Source organism: Urocitellus parryii, chromosome X, assembly GCF_045843805.1.
Source record: "Urocitellus parryii isolate mUroPar1 chromosome X, mUroPar1.hap1, whole genome shotgun sequence".
Lineage (NCBI taxonomy): Eukaryota > Metazoa > Chordata > Mammalia > Rodentia > Sciuridae > Urocitellus > Urocitellus parryii.
The window spans coordinates 45,595,266-45,616,214 of record NC_135547.1 but is presented as its reverse complement, the minus strand read 5'-3'; the positions used below and the strand labels follow the sequence as shown (position 1 = coordinate 45,616,214).

The following is a 20,949-nucleotide window of genomic DNA, read 5'->3' as shown; positions in this document are numbered from 1 at the left end:
ACTGTGATGCACAACTGTAATCCTAGCGGCAGAGGAGCCTGAGAGAGGATGATCGTGAGTTCAAAGCCAGTGTCAGCAAAAGTGAGGTGCTAAGCAACTCAGTGAGACCCTGTTTCTAAATAAAATACAAAACAGAACTGGGGATGTGGCTCAGTGGTCAAGTGCTCATGAGTTCAATCCCTGCTATCCTTCAAAAAAAAAAAATATGCCCAGCTGAAATGCTTATTGAGGAGAAAGAAAACAAAGAATGGGTAGTAGAAAAAGATCATCAAAAACACCAGCTACAAACACAAGATGAGTTACATAAATGAGCATTGTAATTTTCTTTTTGCTTCTATTATCCCTTTTTCCTGTTATAGGATCAATTGATTTTATATCACAATATTATAACATTGTTTATTTTACATTTTAATATTTAAGTCATCAATTAGACATCAAAGGATATCAAGAAAAAGAGTAAATACCACCCAATAATTCCATATTCTCTTCTAGTGCATTGACTGCAGCACATATTTGTATCATGTTAGGTGGAAGTATGACCTTGGTAATTTGGAAATTAAATATGGTTTTAGGAGATGTGTATGGGTGCCAAATTGACAGGGCCTGAAGTTGTGATGGACTATTTTATGTTTCAAATTGGCTAATCCAAAGCAACCATGTTTGATCAAACATTCATTCTTCCAGATACTTTTGTGAAGGTATTTTAAAAAATGAGATTAACAGAACAGTAGACTCAGTAAATATATTTATCCTAAATAATATAAGAGGCCTCGTTCAATTAGTGAAGACATCAATGGAAATAAAAGTTCGATCTCCCCAAGAAGAAAGAGTTTTGTCTGCATGCTGCCCTTGGACTCAAACTAATTGAAATTCTTTCCTGCTAGCCTGTATGTGCATGGATGTGCCAACCCTCCACAACACATAACTCAATTCCACATGAACCAAACCCATTTGGTTTTGTTTCTCTGGGGAATCCTGATGATTACAGAAAGTTCCCCATATTTTTGTGTGATAAAAATTCTTAGGCTCATTCTACCCAAACCACAATTAATGAAGTTATTTTACTAACATATTCCTTAATCTGATACATCAGACAACTATTTTATTAGGCTTCCCAAAATGTTGAATTTCTTTAATTGTATAAGTGTACTGATTTTTAATTTGTGCTCTATTTCATTAAATTTTCCTTATATAAAGTAGAGAAACTGAAAAGGAGTTATAGATACTTATAACTATTATCTAAGAACATTCATTTATACAAGAATAATATAAGAAGAACCTGAAAAATAAGAAATACGAACAAAAATAAATATAAAAGTTTCCATTCTCATATTAAATATGAGTCCATTAATAATATCAGAAACTAAAGATAACCACATTTGAATTTTGTATTTATTACCTTTCAATTTAAATAACAAAAAACTTCTAACATGCTATTAAATTCATTCTATTCAACAAAATGCAAGAAAATACACAGTTGCCAGGCTTAAAACTTATGATAGGATCCCATTGTAATTTGGTAAATTCTGAAGCACAAACACCTGTAAAATAATCCTTTAACATTGAAAATAATTGTGTTTTCAGCCTCCTGTTTTTAAATAGATTCTGAGGTTTTAATATATTCTCTGAAATATATTTGTTGAAAAATTAGTCCCCAGGGTGGTAATATTGAGAGGTAGTTGGACATCAAAAAGGAGTCAGGGCCATGAGTCACTTTCTTATGAATAGATTAATGCTGTTCTTACTTGACTGGAATAGTTACCATGATAGCACTTCATTACAAAGGTTCCATTATGTTTTTCTCTTCTACATGTACGTGCTTTGCCCTTTTACTTTTCTAACAGGTTGGCCTTCCAGTCTCCAACTAAATAAACTTTGTTTTTTTTTTTAAAATTACCTAACTTATTCCCATACATATAACAGGAAACTAAACAACAAGGTTACAATTAATCAGAATATTTCCTGTGTCCTGTTCCTATTTCCAGTTACACTTATCAGAGGAAAAAAATATGTTTCCAGTAGTATAAAACTTTTAGTTTTGTATTATTTTCTACAACATAGCCATTCTATGTATGATTTGCTAATAAGTTTTATCTTTAAGTAGATTATATGCAACCAATTCAATTTAAAATATTTTTTCTATTACAGCAATATGGATTGAAAGACTGAGAAATCAAGTGTAAAGAGGCAGAACTCTAGAAAACAAGTTCTGAAAAGGGTTTGGGTAGATATAATGGCTTCAGGAACTGTCCTCTATAACATTTGATGAAATTCTTATAAAAAATCATTATTTTCAGGTTTGAATTCCAGCATTTCATGATTATTTATAACTAGTCTTTGAGTATCTATCTAACAAGAATTTGAGAACAGGAAAGAAACTACTCTTTCTCTCAAAAAATAAATTTGAAGGTCCTTGTCCTTTTCCTTTATGACCAACATCAAATAAGTGGTCCTTGAAAACATTTCATATAGCAATATGAATATTCAAATTGAAAATTCCTTGCATACATTGAAAGTGTCTATTAGGAGTTTAGTTCGATCCTCAGCACCACATACAAAGATGTTGTGTCCACCGAAAAAACTAAAAAATAAATATTAAAAAATTCTCTCTCTCTCTCTCTCTCTCTCTCTCTCTCTCTCTCTCTCTTTAAAAAATTACATTAAATAACTTATTTATGAAAATTTATATATATACACACATATATACATACACTTATTTAACATGGCTTTAGTACCACCTTCCTGATTTGGAGAATGTTTACTATATCTTTTCTTTCTGGAATGAAGGCACTTTTTATTTCTCTCTTTTACCTTTCATTGCATCCATGCCTCCCACAGCATAAAGAGACCCCACAGTTGATTTTCTAGGCTTTGTTCTAGGGCTTTGCATCATGGGTCTTCTCTCAGGTAAGAGATGATACTTCATAGCTTCCATGAGTAACTTCTGACACTCAAGATCACCAGCAAACATGGAACTATTTTCTAGATCTGCCAGTAACTGAAAAGTAATGATGCATGGCATATAAGTGAAGAGTCTACCATTACAAAGAAAATATTTAAGTTTATATAAATTTGAAGATAACTGAAGCTAATTCAAGTGTATATTTTTTTGTTATTTTTTAGTTTAAGTTTCTTATTAGTAAGATATTTTTATTTTCACTTATCATGTAAATGACTAGAAGTTTCATAGTAGTATCAATGATCTATTGCAACTTTGTTCCGTTTGATTTGTACATATATCATATCATCTGAAGGAATATAAAAAGCACTTATAAAATTATTATTGTTACTATTATTGTTTAAATAATCCATATTATAGGTACAGAACACACTCAGAGATAAGAGTACAAAAGACTACTGGTTGTATGTTTGAGCTGGAAATTTCCCTTCATGCCAATAAAATAACTTCAAACTAAATTACTTTGCTAAAAAAGTCAAATAGACTTAAAGGAATGTAAAATTAAAGACTTCTGATATATTATATCCACCAATGCATCTAAAAATTCCATGTCTAAAATTCATCTGGTGAGATTTTAAAAATGTGAATTTCTCAACAGGACCCCCAAATATTGCTTAAATGGGCCTGAGAAATTGTTTCTAATAAGCACCTAGGTAATGCCATACTGCTAGGACAGGAACATATTTTTCTTCCATATTTTTATTAGTATAAAATAGTTGTAAATAATCCTAGGCTTCATTGTAACATATTGGTATATGCACATAAAATAAAAATATAATTTGGCCAGTATCATTCCCAGTATTTCTCCTTTCACTTCCCTCCTCCCTCCTCTGGGACAATAACATTTTAAATGGTGCTCTCTAAGAGAATCTAATAAATCACTTGAGAATAACACCAATTAGCATACATATATTCACATAAACATAAAATTTCTATAGTTTATGAAGTTAATCTATCGATTCTAGATTTAGAACTGTGGGTCTAAAATTACATATATATGTTAATGTTTCTTTTTAAGGTGTTACCATTGCCTTGCCCTTTGGATAAATTTGCTATAGTTAGAAGGGTGATCAATGTTATTGTATTGCACATGTATGGAGTCTTAAAAGCAAGTATGTAGTTTCATGGGATTTAATTAACAGCTAAAAGTAATATATGGAGAAACTATCAGTGGATTAACAATCTTTTTTCAATATTAATATTCAGTTAACAATTTTGTTGAAAAATGGACTAATTTTAATATTATTTTTAATATTTATAAAACTATCACAAGCTATCTAAAGTCTAGGCAAGACTCCTCTTTCTGATGTGGATGCTGTTTGAGGACTTTAACAGAACCAATAAATATGAAATACATATGGGTAATATACTTTTATATTTAGTATAAATAACATCCATTTTGATCAATTTTTAAAGAAAAAAATTGTGCTTACCATCAGTGATGGAATTATGCAGTGGCACTGCACTGCAGTCTCACTAAAATGCAAATATTAAGATTCAGTAAGAGATAAGTCAACCTTGGGCCTAAATCAATGTTGTTTGCTTAGAAGCATCCTTGCTATATTCCTTCAATTTGGCAAGCATGATAAGGATGCCATTATAATGATGCTCTAGTGCATCTGAAAATATGCTTTCAATCATAGTAGATAATTACTCATGGTGGTAGATATTATCCAGAATCAGATTCTTTTCTAGACATTCTTGTGGGAGGCTCTTATACTTATTATAAACACCTTGCCTAGAAGGTGAGCAGTAAAAGAAAAAGTGTCAGACTAGTTATTTTCTCTGCTTGGTACAAGTGCTATTTAGCAAGAGAGGAAACTGAAACTAATTAATATAATGATGTGTAGGGATTATCTGTATTTTTATCCATGTTTCCTCTCTTTCCATATTAATATTTCTAATTAAAGGTTGAATATGAATTTCTGTGAAATAAATACTGAGTGCACTAAATTGAATATTCCCTGAATAAATAGGCAATTAAAGAATGGATTGGTGGCCTTGGGTTGTGGCTCAATGGTAGAGTGCTCACCTAGCATGGGTGAGGCACTGGGTTCAATCCTCAGCACCAAATAAAAATAAATAAATAAAAATAAAGGCATTGTGTTCACCTAAAACTAAAAAAAAAATAAAAAATAAAAAAAGAATGGATTGGTGCCTAGAGGTAGTTTAGAACTCTAATATACATTACCTGGGGAAATTTCCATACCTGTGCTGGAAGTAATGGCAGTCGGATGTAAGAAAGCAGCGTTGCCAGGTCTTGTTGCCTAGTCTGAACATCATGACCTACCCACTGCATTAGAGCATGGAAAATGGTTTCTTCATCAGGCACATTAATATCATCACTGCACAGAAGTTTTGAAATTTCATTAGCTGGAAGCAGAAGGAATTCTTGGTTTTTTATTACCTCAATGAAGTGTTCCTAGAAAAGAAAGGTCATCTACTGAAATTTTGTATTTTAGAATTTTCTTAAGGAAACAAGCATATCAAAGGATTTCACTTTTTTAATCTTTAAAAATGTCATATAGATATATATCAATTTATAGCAATAGGTGCTATTGCTATCTGACAGGAGTATTGGAGCCTTCTGAAGCTTAGGGTCCAAGTACTTCCACTAGGAATTATTTAATGAACACAAGGAAAGTCTTTAACTTCACAGGCCACATGGAAAGAATGAAGAATGTCAGAGCTGAGAATATTGCTTTTTCTTCCAGCTGTTTACATGACAAAAAGAGTTTTTGACTCCAGAACTGACTTCCTAGTTGATCTTTAGTAAAAAGCCCCAAAGAGAAAGGCTGAAAAGTTTTGAGGTGGAAGCAATCCTGAAGGTCTGGGAGAGTTAACTCTAGCTATGTATTTGAGGCAGCAACTGATTGTACTTTTTTGAGATGATAAAAGGAGATAAATGAAAAAGTATTTCCTCTTATGGAAGAGAATGATCTACTATTGACCAAGGGAAATGTATCCTTCTCTAATGCATCACAGTCAACAGATTTGACAGTCTGAAAGGTGTTAGGAAATGTTCCTTGAGACAAGAGTAGGGCTATATTTCCATTTCTGTTATATCTCCAATGTCCTTTCTATAAATGTTTTCTCATGTATTTTGGCAAGTATCAAATTTTAAACAGCTGTGTTTCCATTTTTTAATCAAAATACCACCATATTTTCTAGTTTATAAATATTACATATTTTTGAAATATTTTAATCTACATTTTTCACAATGAAGATACGAAGTTTTGAATGCTATAAAATATGCTTCTGAAATATACATAAACATGTGCACCTGGTAATTTATGTTACACAGCAAACAGATATTCTGAGAGTAGAGTAAGACTCTGAATAATTGGGGACTCTGGATGAATCAAATCAAACCCTCACCTCTACTCGTACATTAGTCATTATAGAACTGAGTTAGCCTAATAACAAAATTATCCATACAGCATTCTCAAGGTTGATAGACCCCTAAGGAAGCTCTGATATCATAAAGTTTCAAACTAACTCATCTATTAAAAAGAAACATTGAAAATCATCTCACTCATAGAAAATGATGACAATAGTGTTACTAATATATCTCATTCATACAGCATTTCACACTTTAATAAAATATTTCACAAGCATTAAACCATCCAAAATATGTTCTTACGAGGAAGTGAAATTACTCTGATGAGAAAGCCAGCAATACATATTATTTGATCTATTAAGCTGCAAAATCTGGACTTAGATGTAACCCTCTAACATAACATCTATTGCATTTTTTAAATGCTAAAACTTTTTGGTAAGAGATAAAATATTTTTATTAAAGAGTTAATAAAACATAAAACACTGTAAAATTTAGGGTTACCAATAGCCAGCATTTACATAAGCTCTGAAACTATGGTAAATAATGGAAAACACTGTTTCATTCTCCTTTGTGTCTATTTTACAATGACACAAAAGGAACAAAGAAAGGAAAGAGATGCCTACTCAATGGAAAAGGTGGATTACAGTCTATTAAATTTGATTATACATTTGAGGGAGCAAAGAAAATAGTAGAAATGGTTTACTTAGTGTTCATACTACATACAATCAGAAATTTGATTTTCTGATAGAATTTTGTATGACTTCGAGTTGCTGTCTTATAAGACTATTGAAAATTGCTGGGCAATCTAGATAAGTCTAAATAACAAATATATGTATTATTTTAAATTATCAACATATGACCCTGAAGTATTCAATATTGTAGACAAAATGTATTATTTTAAATTATCAACATATGACCCTGAAATATTCAGTACATGTAGACAAATAATTAGTAATGCATAAATCTGATTTTTAAAACATATTTTTTAGTGTTGATGAACCTTTATTTTTTTCATTTATTTATATGTGGTGCTGAGAATTGAACCCAGTGACTCACACATGTGAGGCAAGCACTCTACTACTGAGCCACAACCCCAGCCCTAAAGTCTGATTTTAAATTTTTGATTTTGAAATTATTTTGCTCCTTGTTTAAGGTAAACACATTTTTCTTCTATGTACTTTCCCAAGAATCTTCTTTTGTGTCTTGTATTCACTATGAAACTCTTTTCCAGATCTACATTCAAATTGCTATAAAATTTAACAAAAGAATATAGCATGCTTGCTGAATGATTCATTGGTACAGACAACTATTTACATGATTGAAATGGTTAATTTTGTGTGAACTTGTTTAGGTCACAGAGTGCCCAGACATTTGACCAAATATTTTTCTGGGTGTCACCCTAAGGGTATTTCTGGATGAAGCCCATCCACATTATAGAGGACAATCTGCTTATTCAATCTAGCAGTTCACCTGATTGTAATTGTATCTCTAAATTGTTTAACATTATCCTTAGATATCAAAATTATTTGGGCTGGGGCTGGGGCTCAGTAGCAGCGCACCTGCCTGTCATGTGTGAGGCACTTATTTTGATCCTCAGCACCGCATATAAATAAATAAAAAATAAAGGTACATCAACTAAAAATGAATATTAAAAAAATTTTGCATTATTATATGGTCTAAAATTATTTGCAGTATTACAAAAGCACTATTATAGCAAGCCCTTTACCTATTTTATTGTACTCACAATAGATACTAACATAATACTAAAGGAGGATTAAGGGAGACAACACCATTGTATTTTTATACACATCCTGCTTTAACACTCAGTTTGGGACACATAATAGGAAAAGGAAGACAAGTTCATTTTGTGTAACAAAAATAATTCATGCTGTTTATCAGAACTTATTTTGTCTGCAAGAGTAAGATACCAGGCAGGAAACTGTTAATACTTAGTTCAAGAATTTAAGTAATTTAACAGGAAGTTTTCATGTTTGGCTTTTGTGGGTAAGATTAACCTTTGAACTACATAACTGCTGTTCCTTTAGATTCTGTGGCATGTGTATTTAGGACACATGAATACAAATAGCATAATTAAATGACACATTTTAAAATGCAAATCCATTATAATGTGATTACCACACAATGACACTGCTAAAGAATATATTTGCAATTTCAAATGTTTAGGAATGATATGGAGTGGGAAGAAGGAAGAAGAAAAATTTACAAGAAATTTTTAGAGAATGCAAATTTTAGAAATTTGAAAATTTTATGATCAGGTAAAACTGTAGAAAATATATATATGGTCGTTACACTAAAATAATGTTACATTTACTAATCAATTTTACATGTCATTCTCTTTTTTCACTTGTAAGCACATGCCTTTCATTTTTTTAAAACTTAAATAACTGAAACATTTCTTGTATAAAATATTCTTTATTAGGTTTCATAGATAAATCCATCTCTTATGTCGGTCAGTACTCTCAGAGGTTAAAAAAGTTCATTTTCTTCTTTGCATCAGGATAGTATTAACGTTAATGCTAAGGCTTATTTTATATTCTCTGTCCAGTTTTCCTTGCCTCTTTACAACTCATATTTCATGTGATTGTCACCTGACTAAATAAAGATCATTTCATTCTATGGAAATTTTAAATAATTACCACAAACTGATAGGGCTGGGGACAGAGCTCAGTGATAGAGCACTTCTTTAGCATTCTGACACTTTCATTTAATTCAATATAATTAATAGTAGAATTGTAGAGGGTTTTGGTTTGCTTTTCTGTGGTGCTGAGTATAAACCCAGTGCCTAGCACATTTTAAGTAAGAGCTCCAAAAAATTGTCTGAGTTATTAATTTTGGTAATTCTTAAGCTCTTTCAATTAATCTATTAATATTAGCATTTTCTTATTGAGTGATATTTATCTTTCATTATAAATCATAACATGTCAATTTTAGAAATTAAATAATTATGCAAAGCATCAGCAAATTAATATTTTTTCTTAATAATATAGATCTGATTTGCAATATATACGTGCACAAATCAATTTTGGCATTATTTTCATTTCTCCAAGTTTTGAGATTTAATAAAACTTTTTGGTTCCAAAGATTAACAAAATTTAATTGAGTATTGCTCAACTAGACAAATATTTTTATCTATTATGTGTAAGTCACCTGTAAATTATGTTTATATATTGCTTTTAATTTTATTCCAATATTTACATAGTACTTGTACAAGTTATTTTGAAACAATTGACTTTACCATGGTGTACTTATGTGCCACGTTGAGGAGCTCTGTACAGCCCTGGGCATCTCCAAATGATCGAATTCCTAAGCAATTTGAAGGATGGAGCTGCTTTATGAGGAAACTGGAGCAGACTTCAACGACCTGCGTCAGTTGCAGGAGACAAGCTGCAGCCAGCAGACTTTCAATGGTATCTTCTTTTAATAGAAGGACACCTAAATTATTTGAAAAAGTAAACAATGATTATGTTTCCTATAAAGAATGGAAAAAATGTGCTAGTTAGTTGAATTTTCCATTTCCCTCCAAATTAAGGCTATGGTTTTTTTTCCTATACTATTGTTATACTCTAGGAATATGTTTTGAGCCTGATATACATAAGGGAGACTTGAGTGTAAACACTAATAGGACTGAAGGGAGCCAAAGTAGAATATCAAAAGGACTATGGTAAATGAACAGTGAATATTAACATTACAGAAACTACAAATTGTTTTTCTTAAGTCTGAATTTAAAACTTATCTCAGTCATTTATTATTAATGTATTCATAAGAACATCACCCTAAATATATTATTTTTAATGGTCAATCATACCTAAATAAAGCTGGAAAAATTGTCTACATTATGAGTCAAGGCACATTATGTCAGTTTGTACAGAGATCATACCACTGACCATACACATTAACCGTCATTTGTGAGAAGCTAAAGATCTTGGTAAATGAGAAGAGCCCTTTATATCCAAATTTTTGTATATGCATCTAGTATTTGGTGAAGATATCTTTGCCCAAATATTATTCATAGACTCGAGTCCTACAAATGACTCAAAAGGAAGAGAATGTTGCACAGGGTCTACATATAAATAACTGCTTATATAAGTATTTGCTTTTATAAAAAATAGACTTTGTTTAAAAATATCTGTAATGATTTTTAAAAATGGGATCAGAAGTAATTTATATTATTTCCTTTATCATGATATATCTAAAATTTTTAGAGCAAGCATTATTGATAATTTATTGCCAACATTGTTATTTTTAAGATATACCCCCACTTTTAATGTTTTAGCCAAAGTGACTATTTCTTTAAGTTTTCTTTCTAAAAATAACTTAATATGTATCCAATATGACTGCACAACCATAAGTATTTTGTGACAAATTCTATATTTAATTCAGTCTGTGAAATACATTGTAAAGTAGTCTGGTCCATTTGTACATTTTCTTGTGTTATTTCTTTTCTTGAAGTTTGAAAAGAAAAGCCAGACAATATCTCATGAGATGCAAAAAGTATTAACTATATCTGCAAATGGTCACTCCCAATTTTACCTATACTCTGGCAAACACTATGCATTTTCTCTATGACTTTCCCTATTTTGGATACCTAAAACAGATGGAATAATACAATAAGTGGTCTTTTGTGTGGTATGATGTTTTCAAAGTTACATTCTTGTTGTACCATCTATCAGAACATCATTCCTTTTGTATTGCCTATTAATATACATGTTATGCACTTACAAAGTTTGGTGTATCAATTCAGATTTTATAAACAGCTTGGTTGTTTCTACTTTTTCATTATTATGAATAATGCTGTTATAAACATTTGTGTGCACATTTTGGGGTGCATATATTTTCATTTCTCTTGGACATATATTTAAAAGTGGAATCTCTGAGTTGTAAGTACAATATGTTTAATTTTTGAGAAATTTCCCTACACACATACTTTCAAGTGAATGGTTACTGGTACTAAATTGATAAAGTGTGGAGATATCACCAGATACATTTAAAATGCAAGTGTAATAGTTACTTTTGAAAGATATCAATATTTACAACATATTATGAGTTTTGCACCTTACAACTATTTAAAATTACAAAAACTTTTAGTCATTAATGAAAAATTTAAGGGGATTTTTTTTGTTTTTCAAATTTATTTTAGGCACAATGTAAACAAAATTGTTTGAAAACAATTCTCCTGGAGAAAGCCAAGATGCACACTTATAGCCTTTAGAAGAGTCTATGAATATATAATTACATAAAGGTATTTAAATAGTAGGAGATCCTAAAGATGAAAAAAATCATTATGGAGAAAAGATCAAAATACTTTGTTGGCCCACAGAGTCATGTTTTAGAATTTGAGTAAATATGAATTTATAATCCCAAAGGAAGAGACTAATTCTCTATTATAAAATTAGAACATAATTTTATAGTACAGAATTAGTCAGAATTTACTTCCACTTTTCTTTTGAAAACAAGAATTTGTTAACTTTACTATCATGGTAAAATACTGCATTTTATTTACCTTTCGTTGTTTTCTGTTATGATTCAATACTCATAGGCTCCCTTCTTACTACCTTAGAAAGGTTACTTAACTCATCTATCCTCAGTAGATTGAAAATAATAATAATACAGTTTATATAATGCACAATTATAATGAGTTAATTCATGTCAGAACTTACCTGTATAAGCGTATTGCACCAAGGAGTTAAGTGCGTTTGGATCTACTCCTTCCATTCTGACCTCTTCTTGTTTGGCTTCAAGCACATCATTAGTGAACATGGCAGCAAAATAATCAGACACTGCACTGAGAACCAACCTATAAATAGTAATGTTTCATAAGAACTGAAATCAAATTGATAATCTCACCAAAAAGATGAAATTCACTCAATAAGTTTGTAAATCTGGTCAGTTTGGAATTTGCATAGATCTTTCATAATTCCATAAAATGTAATGAAGTTAAAAAGGCCAGATAAGTAAACTGGTCTTCTTTCAGAGAGTTTGTGTTGTTTCCTTCAACAATCTCTCTGAACTTTGGTTCTTCTAAACATTGCATGAAGAATTAGATCATATAATGTTTTTTTTCAATGTGGGAAAATAAATCTATTTGTCCAGTGTTCCAATTTATGAGCAATTTGCTTATTCTCCCTCATTCATATTGGCCCTACTGTCCATATGTTCTGTCTGCATAAGTATACTTACCGATGTGCTGGAATTCTGAGGTGTCCAGCAATGAGTAGTACATCACACAGTTGTTTCTCTTTCAAGTAGTTCTCCATTTTACAGAGAGTTTGCTCTGCATGGTTTTTAGCGTGGTATTGCTCCTCAGACCTGGTGGTATTCATTTCTTCAGTATACTGTGAATACAGTCTGAAAGGTGAGAAAGAATGAAAATATAGTTTATCATAACATTTTATAAGAATTGCATTTTTTTTTCTCCTAGAGAGATGCACATATCTAGTGTGGTAAGGGCTCTCTCAGAACAAAGAGAAAGCAACTTGACAAACTCAGTAGCTATGTGCATATATTCCAAAAACAAAGAGAAAGCAACATGGTATATTCAGTGTGCATGTGCAACTCTGCTCTAACTCTGTGGTAACACTGCCACAACTCTGTTGCAACTCTGTTATGGGTGACACTGTCCAATTCTGTTCTAATTCTATAGTATAGAATACTTAATCAGAATGTATATTGCCATATAGGGAAGAAAAAGCAGCTAACATGTAAAGGGGATATGTAAGGCAATCCCTGGCTGTGCATAGGGTTCAGCCTCTGGATATGAATCCACTGTGCCAGTGCTGGGACTAAAAAACCAGTTTCCTATCTCTCTGTGAGAGAACCCTGCAACACTAGTAGAAATTTAGGCACGAAATCTTCAGAAAACAATATTTTGGATTAAAGTAAAATTAAAATTAGCTCTATAATCTTAAATATGTTCATATGATTACTGTCTCACTCTCCATTAAAGTGAAGAGTCATGGTTAGTATTTATATTTGGAATGTAATCATAATCATGAATGCTTTACCCTAGTAAAAACTATTATATGCACAAATATAATCATAAAAATACCACTGTTCTTTGAATCTAAATGTGTATCAAATTTATGTCACAGGACACATAACCTTTAGACATTCTTCAAAATAATTAAAATTTTTTTTCATTCCACTTTTGTCTATGAGCTACACATTAACCATCAGAAATATTTCTTGAAGATTTTTTAGCCCTGAGAGTCCTTGTAACTTTCTTTACAATATCTCAATCTTATGAGAAAATTTGATGTATTTCCACTATTTATTGGGGGCTTAATATTTAGGAAAATGTGATCACTGTGGTATTTATAATAATGAAAGCTGTACTAGTGTATTTTGAATTTCACACAGTGGAGTAATCTAAATGCCTATAGAAACACACACAGTCTTATAATTGGTAGAGTTTTACAAATTTGATTGTTGAATGAACAGAATTAAATATATTGCTCATTACCTTTCTTGTTTCCAGGCATCATATTCCAACCAACAATTAGGATTAGCTTTAAATTTCCCAACTCTAACACAGCCTATGTTGTTTTACAGAAAACTGGTCCACGGTGATATTACTCTCTCTATATATAACTCAAATAAATGATTCCTCTCTGAATCTTCTTGACTTTAAAGAATTTTTAAGTTACAATAATGTATTAACAACCAGGGTACCATGTGTTAAATTAAGATTGGATTAAACCAATCTCCATACTTTGATGATAAATTTTGTCCGAACAGTGGCCTCCATTCATTGAGAACTGAACCATAGCTTGCTATGCAAATAAATAGTAACCTTGTAATCAAGTGACTGAGACCTATCCAAATATAGCAGGATGGACCTTCAGGCAATCTCAGGAAAAAGGCTGGCAAATTATGATCAAATGAGGTGAATGGGCTGAACTACACCAATCAGATAACTTCTCTGTGCTCTTTCCTGGTTTTCTGCCTATAAATATAGCTTACCACATTGGAGGTAAGACATTCTAAATCATCTTCATATAGAATTTAATCTGTTCTACAACCTTTTTTCTCAAATAAACATTTCTAAATTTAACTATTTTTTCTTTAACATATGATATGGATAGCCTAATAATTTCCTATATTTTCCCGATAGAGGCAATCTTCTTTACTAATTCTAGAAAGGAAAAATCCCTTGGAACCACTGAAAGGAAAACATTCAGGTTATATTTAATTCACACTATTTTAATATTTCCTCTGCAATTGTAATTGTTAAATTCACATTAATTTTGTCAATCAAGCATTCAGTGTTTTAGTATCTTAGTTGCCATCATGTATACAGCAATTATGTGAAACTTTCTAAAGAAGAGGTATGTTTGGCAAGTTTTGGTAAGGGAACAATTTTATTTTCTTATTTTTTTAAATCAGCCTAACTTGGACAAGGATTAAAACTAGTTTAGGATGCTCTTATTTGGACACAATGAAATTATTCTATATCTGAAATGTATTTCATAATCAAAATGCAGGTTTTTAAGAATCTAAAAATCCAATAAATATGAACCACACATAAGTTCCTTATGCTTCAAAATACAGACACAACTCTTCTGTCAAATCAAGAAATAAGAAATCAAGGCTGAAAATGTAGCTCAGTGGTAGAGTGCTTGCTTAGCATTTGTGAAAAACTGGGTTCAATCCTCAGCAACTACATAAAAAATAAATAAAGGAAATAAAGGTACTGTGTCCATCTATAATTAAAAATATTTAAAAAATAAGAAATCAGTGCTCAGAGATATGAGTAAATCAAAATACTAGCATTCAAAATACAGCAAATATATTAAAGATACAAAATAAAGCAAAAAATTATAATCTACTCTCGGTTATTATCTAAGGAGAATGTAATGATCACCACCAGGAAAGCTAGTACATTGATACTTACCTACCTAATTTTAGTAATTACCTAGAGCTCATAAAGTATAGTTCTTTTGTCTCCAGTTTAGATACCATAATGTCAAGTCAGAGGTTATAATGGAAACCACTGCATTAGAGAATATTTGTCTTATTGTGTAGTAACTACAGGATATAACATGGGAGGCAGATGATGGAATGAAAAGATCCTATGATCTGAAGGCGGAATACTTAAATTTAAAAGTCCAGTATTTGCTATATACTTGATGAGTGATCTTAGCCAAGTCACATTATCTTTGTTAATTATTAACTTTATCCTACAAAATGGGGATGAAAATAATATTAAGACTACCAGCAATTATGTTTATGGTACAAGACTCTTCTAAGAACCAAATGAAATAATGGAAATGAAAGATTTATGTACAAAGTTAAGTCTTAAGTTAACTGACAAGATTTACTTACATAAACATGTAATGTTTTAAAAGTTCTTACATTGAATTTTTATAAGTTAATATACATTTTTCTCTGGAACAGTAATAAAATTACATAATATAAACATATTTATGTACATATATATAAATGTATGATGTCAGGTCTTATAGTTACAGTAGCAAAAAAGCTTACTAGGACAGAAATTGGTACCAAGAAGTGGGGTCATTGCTGTGACTAACCTAACCATGTGATTCAAAAGCTTTTTGATCTTTTTGGAATTTGTGGGAGGAATTTTGGAAAATTTAGAAATACAAGCTACAAAAGCTTTAGAATGTCATAGGTTGACCTGAGTGGATGATTCTCATGAGAGTTCATAATAGCAGAATGCTGATATGACTCTAGGTCATAAAAAGTGGGCTCATGGGGTTTCAACAGAGAAGGAAGACTCTATTGCAATTGAAATTGGAATAAACACTACTCATATTATGGTTTGGCAAAATTGTCTACATTTTGCTCATGTCCTGAGACTTTCTGTAAGCCTGAATTTAAACTTGACAGACTTCTTAAACTTGTAGAAGAAATTTCAAGACAGCAGAGCCTTCAGGGATGGCATGAGTATTGCTGGCAGTTTGTAGCCAAGATTATTGTGATAATCAGAAGCAGAAAGCAAAGCAAATAGACTTGAAAAACTTTTTTTTTTTTAAAGAGAGAGGGGAGAGAGAGAGAGAGAGAGAGAGAGAAATTTTAATATTTATTTCTTAGTTCTCGGCGGACACAACATCTTTGTTGGTATGTGGTGCTGGGGATTGAACCCGGGCCGCACGCATGCCAGGCGAGCGCGCCACCGCCTGAGCCACATTCCCAGCCCCGACTTGAAAAACTTGAAATTTGCCCAGTAAATGGTGAGTAAAACTGGAACTAAGGAAGTTGTTGTAATTAAAGATAAAACAACCACTAAAGATATGCTGCTAAATACTTTACACAGAAACAATAGGAAAGATGACTGTGGGCATCTCAGAAATTTGCAAGGACACACATATCTCAGACTCAAGGGTGCCAAAAAATTTTTTTTTTGAGAAGAAAGGAGTATAACATGCTATGTAGGCAGGGGGTGCTAGGAAGTTGTTTCACCATACTCAGCCACCCAGGCACTCACAGTCTGCTTCAGTCACGATCTATAGAGGCTTGGCTAGTGCTCAAAGTGGTGGCAGACCTTAGCACCAACTATGTAGTACCAGTACTGCATGTAGAAATGAAGGATGCTGGTCATGGAGGCGTCTCCTGTGGTTTCAAAGGAAGGCCTGGGAGGTCAGGCAAAGGACAGTAGGGTTCTATTTCCTGTGGGCAGCCCCTGAGCAGGCCATTAAGCACAAAGATGTGAGAAGGAAACAGAAACTTCAGTGGAGATTCCCCAAAATCAAAAAATGCCAATACCATGAAATTTCTGCTGAGTAAAGCTGCAAGAATTGAGCAGGGACAAGCCAAGAGAGGAGTCATGTGGGCTGCAATCAGGAAAACCATAGGGTGGAGATACAAGCCCTTTGGAGAGACTGTCATGATGGTATGTGCCCCAGAACCTGGACCCAGAACTACAGTATTTACTTGCCCAGCTGGGTTTTAGTCTTACATTGGTCCCATCCCTTCTTTCTATGCCCTTATGTCTCCATTTTGGAATGGAAATGTTACTATGTGCTTTTATATATTGGATACATGAAACTTGCTTTTGAGTTTTACAAAGGCTCACACTGAGATTTTCCCTTCAGTCTCAGAGGAGACTTTTAACTTGGACTTTTGAGCAATGCTTGGATTTTTGATAATATGGGAACTCTTGAAAACAGACTAAATGTATTTTGCATTATGAGATAAGCATGAGCTTTTTGGAGGCCAGGATTGAATGCTATGATTTAGATATTAGGTGTCCCTCAAATGTTCATGTTTGAGATAATAAGAGAAATTTTAAAGGTGAAATGATTAGTTTATGAGAAGCTGAACCTTATTAGTGCATTAATCTCCTCTTGGGAATTAAGTGGTGGTAACTATATAGGCAGATAATGTGGCTAGAGGAGGAGGGTCCCTGGGGAATTGGCTCTGGAGTATACATTTTGTGTTTGTTGAGCGGAGCGCTCTCGCGCTCTCGCGCTCTCGCGTGTTCTCTCTCTCTCTCTCTCTCTCTCTCTCTCTCTCTCTCTCTCTCTCTCTCTCTCTCTCTCTCTCTCTCTCTCCTTTCTGGTGTAATGTCCTGTGTTGCTTTCCTCTGTCATGCCCATCTTCCATGATGTTCTGCATCACCTCAGGCCCAGAGTAATGGAGCCCGCGGTCTACAAATTAAAACTGCTGAAACCATGAGTCCCCAAATAAACTTATTCTCCTCTAAAATTGTTTTGGTTGGGTCTTTTAGTCATAGTAGCCAAAAAGCTGACTAAAATATGGTGAAAGTAGGCATCCTTGTCTTGTTCCTAATAGCATAAGAAAAACCTTCAATATGATGTTAGTTGAGATATTTTCATATAGTCCCTCATTATCCTGGCAAAGTTTCAGGGTATATGGTTCTGTATTTATCTTTTAGGTCCACTTGATTATAATGTTGTCTAAGGCTATAATTAAATTATTGATCTTATAACTGATTTTCCTGTAGATTATGTGTATTGGGATATTTAAATCTTCTGAAAGTAGAGTAAAGCCATCTAAGTCTCCTTAAATTCTGTCAATAATTGTTTACTTTCTTTAGGAGCTGTGGTGTTGTGCATATTTCTTTCATAATTGTTTTATTTGTGAAATGACCCTTTAATCAGTATATCCCTCCCTGTCTCTTGTGGGTGTGTTTTCATTAAAATGTATCTTGTCCCATTGGTTTGGGAGGCTGAGGCAGGAAGATCACAAGTTCAAGGCAACTTAGTAAGACTCTGTATTAAAATAAAAAAATGGTCTGGGGATGTGGTTCAGTGGTTAAGTACTCCTGGGTTCAATCCTTGGTACCAAAAAACAAACAAACAAAAAAATATATTGTTTGATTAAAGTATAGGAGTATATTAACCCAGGTCACTATGTCACTATTTGTTATTATATACCATGTATTTACATAGAAATTATACTAAATAGACTTTATTTTAGCAAAGATATATTTGGATTTTTTTCCCTAAAGAACTTGGCCAATGCATGTCTTTGGGATTGAAGAGATTAACTTATTTATACTTACACTTATTAGTATTTGTCATTTTCATTGTATTATTTCCTGAATTATATATATATATATATATATATATATATATATATATTTGTCTTTCATTTACTTCATCAGTCTTCTTCTTTTTTCAAATCTTTGTTATGCAGTATATAGAATCTCATCTCATTTTCATTTGTGAATACTATGTATATATTTTCTTTTTTTATATTTTTAGGTATAGACAGACACAATACCTTTATTTGTTTATTTAGTTTTCTATGTGGTGCTGGGGATTGAACCCAGTGCCTTACACATGCTGGGCAAGCACTCTACCACTGAGCCACAATATATATTTTCTTGGTAATTACCAAGAAACTCCTTATAATATCATGACATTATAAAAATTCATTGTACTCTAATTCTGATTTAACTTTTATTTATATGCAAAATTATACTCATTTTATAACTATGCCCCTCCCATAATGTTAGGGACATAAAATTTCCTTTTTATATATTGTATACTCATTACCATATTCTTTTATGTAATAGGGATTGAAACATGGGGTGCACAATCACTTAGCTACATCTCCAATTGTTTTATTATTACTTTTTTAAAATTTTGGTAACAGGGATCAAAAACAGGGATGCTTAACCACTGAGCCACATTCAAAGCCCTTTTTATTTTATTTTTTTATTTTGAGAGAATGTCTTGCTAAGTTGTTTGGGGCCTTACTAAGTTGCTGAGGCTGGCTTTGAATTTGCAAGCTTCCAGTCTCAGCTTTCTCAGCTACTGGGAATACAGATGTGCACCTCCACACCTGGCTACTGTTCTGTTTTCAAAAGAGTCATCAATTTAGAATGACAATGTTCTTTCACAGAGAATTCATGGTTGATTAGAAAATTTTCAGCACTTTAAATATATCATCTCAGTGCTTTCTATTCTTCTAAGTTTCTTCTTAAAAATATACTAATAATTTTATTGAGGATTCTTTTTACATTATGGGTCATATTGCTGCTTTTAGGATGATCTCTTTATCATATCAGACTTTCAACAATTTAACTATGATGGGATTGTAACTGAATCATTTTGCTTTATCTAACTTGGAGTTCTATTAATTCATTGTATTTGTCAATATACGTCTTTCTCCAAATTTGAGAAACTCTCTGCCATTACTTTAAAAAAGCTCTGTGACCCTTTCTCATTTCTCCTTTGGAGATTCCAGTTGTATGAACACTGGTCTGCTTAATATGCATACTCTTAAGATCACAGACTTTCTTGCACTACTTAAAACTTTACTGTTGAACCCTGTAGTGTATTTTTCATTTAGGTTATTGTATTTTTACGCCCCAGAAGTTCTGATTTGTTCTTTGTGTACTTGTCATCTCCTCTTTGATATTTAAATTTTGTTCATATATTGCTTCTCTGATTTCCTTTAATGTTTTCTGTTTTCCATTAGCTCTTTGAGCATATTTGTGAAAGATTTCTAAACAAATTCTTTGTCTAGTACATCTGAATCTTGTGCTTCTTTAGGGTCTATTTGTGGATATTTATTTTGCCCCTTTTAATAAAACATGCTTCATTGTTCTATTTTGGTTTCATTATCTGTTTCACTGAAAATTTTGTACTTAGGGGGAAAAAACTCATCTTCCAGCCTTGGGACAATGGCTATATGTGGGAAAAGTATTTTCCTTATCTTGCTAGCAAGAAGGCTTTATGTGTTTTCAGGACTTTTCAGTTTATGCAACTTCTGTGAACCTATGTGTATGCTTTTATGCAATATACAGGTTTTTATACAATATACAGGTTTCTTTCAAATGTATCAATTTTCCTAAATCTCAATTCTGATTCTACTAGGTGCCTGAGATAGCCCATTGTATTGTTTTACCTATAATCTCTAGCCCTAATTTACCAAGAGTTAGTAGTTCCCCAGCAGTTTTCACTTAAGTGACACTCCCATTATTTCCTACTGTGATTTTCAATGAGAGATTTAAATTATGCTGCTGTTTTCTTCTGAACTGTAAGTCAGGCAATATTGAAACCAGTCCTTTAGGTAGCTCACGACAGACCAGGAGTTTGGCAACATGTTTCATTCTTTTCCTTGTATCTTGAGAGGGGAAACTTTCATATGTATTTTTTTTTCAAGGTAAATTTTCCCATTAGCTTATAAATACTTA

The 20,949-nt window shown here is 32.2% G+C and overlaps 1 protein-coding gene across 1 annotated transcript in view; it reads right to left on the bottom strand.

The window, feature by feature from the left end:
• Klhl4 (kelch like family member 4) overlaps window positions 1-20,949 on the bottom strand; it is an 88,337-nt gene that overhangs the window by 23,376 nt on the left and 44,012 nt on the right. Inside the window, exons 2-6 of the mRNA XM_026413625.2 lie at window positions 12,498-12,665; window positions 11,978-12,114; window positions 9,556-9,752; window positions 5,169-5,381; window positions 2,812-2,998 (exon numbers count right to left, since the gene is read on the bottom strand). Coding sequence (XP_026269410.1) covers window positions 2,812-2,998; window positions 5,169-5,381; window positions 9,556-9,752; window positions 11,978-12,114; window positions 12,498-12,665 — 902 coding nt within the window. The remainder of the gene's footprint in view (window positions 1-2,811; window positions 2,999-5,168; window positions 5,382-9,555; window positions 9,753-11,977; window positions 12,115-12,497; window positions 12,666-20,949) is intronic.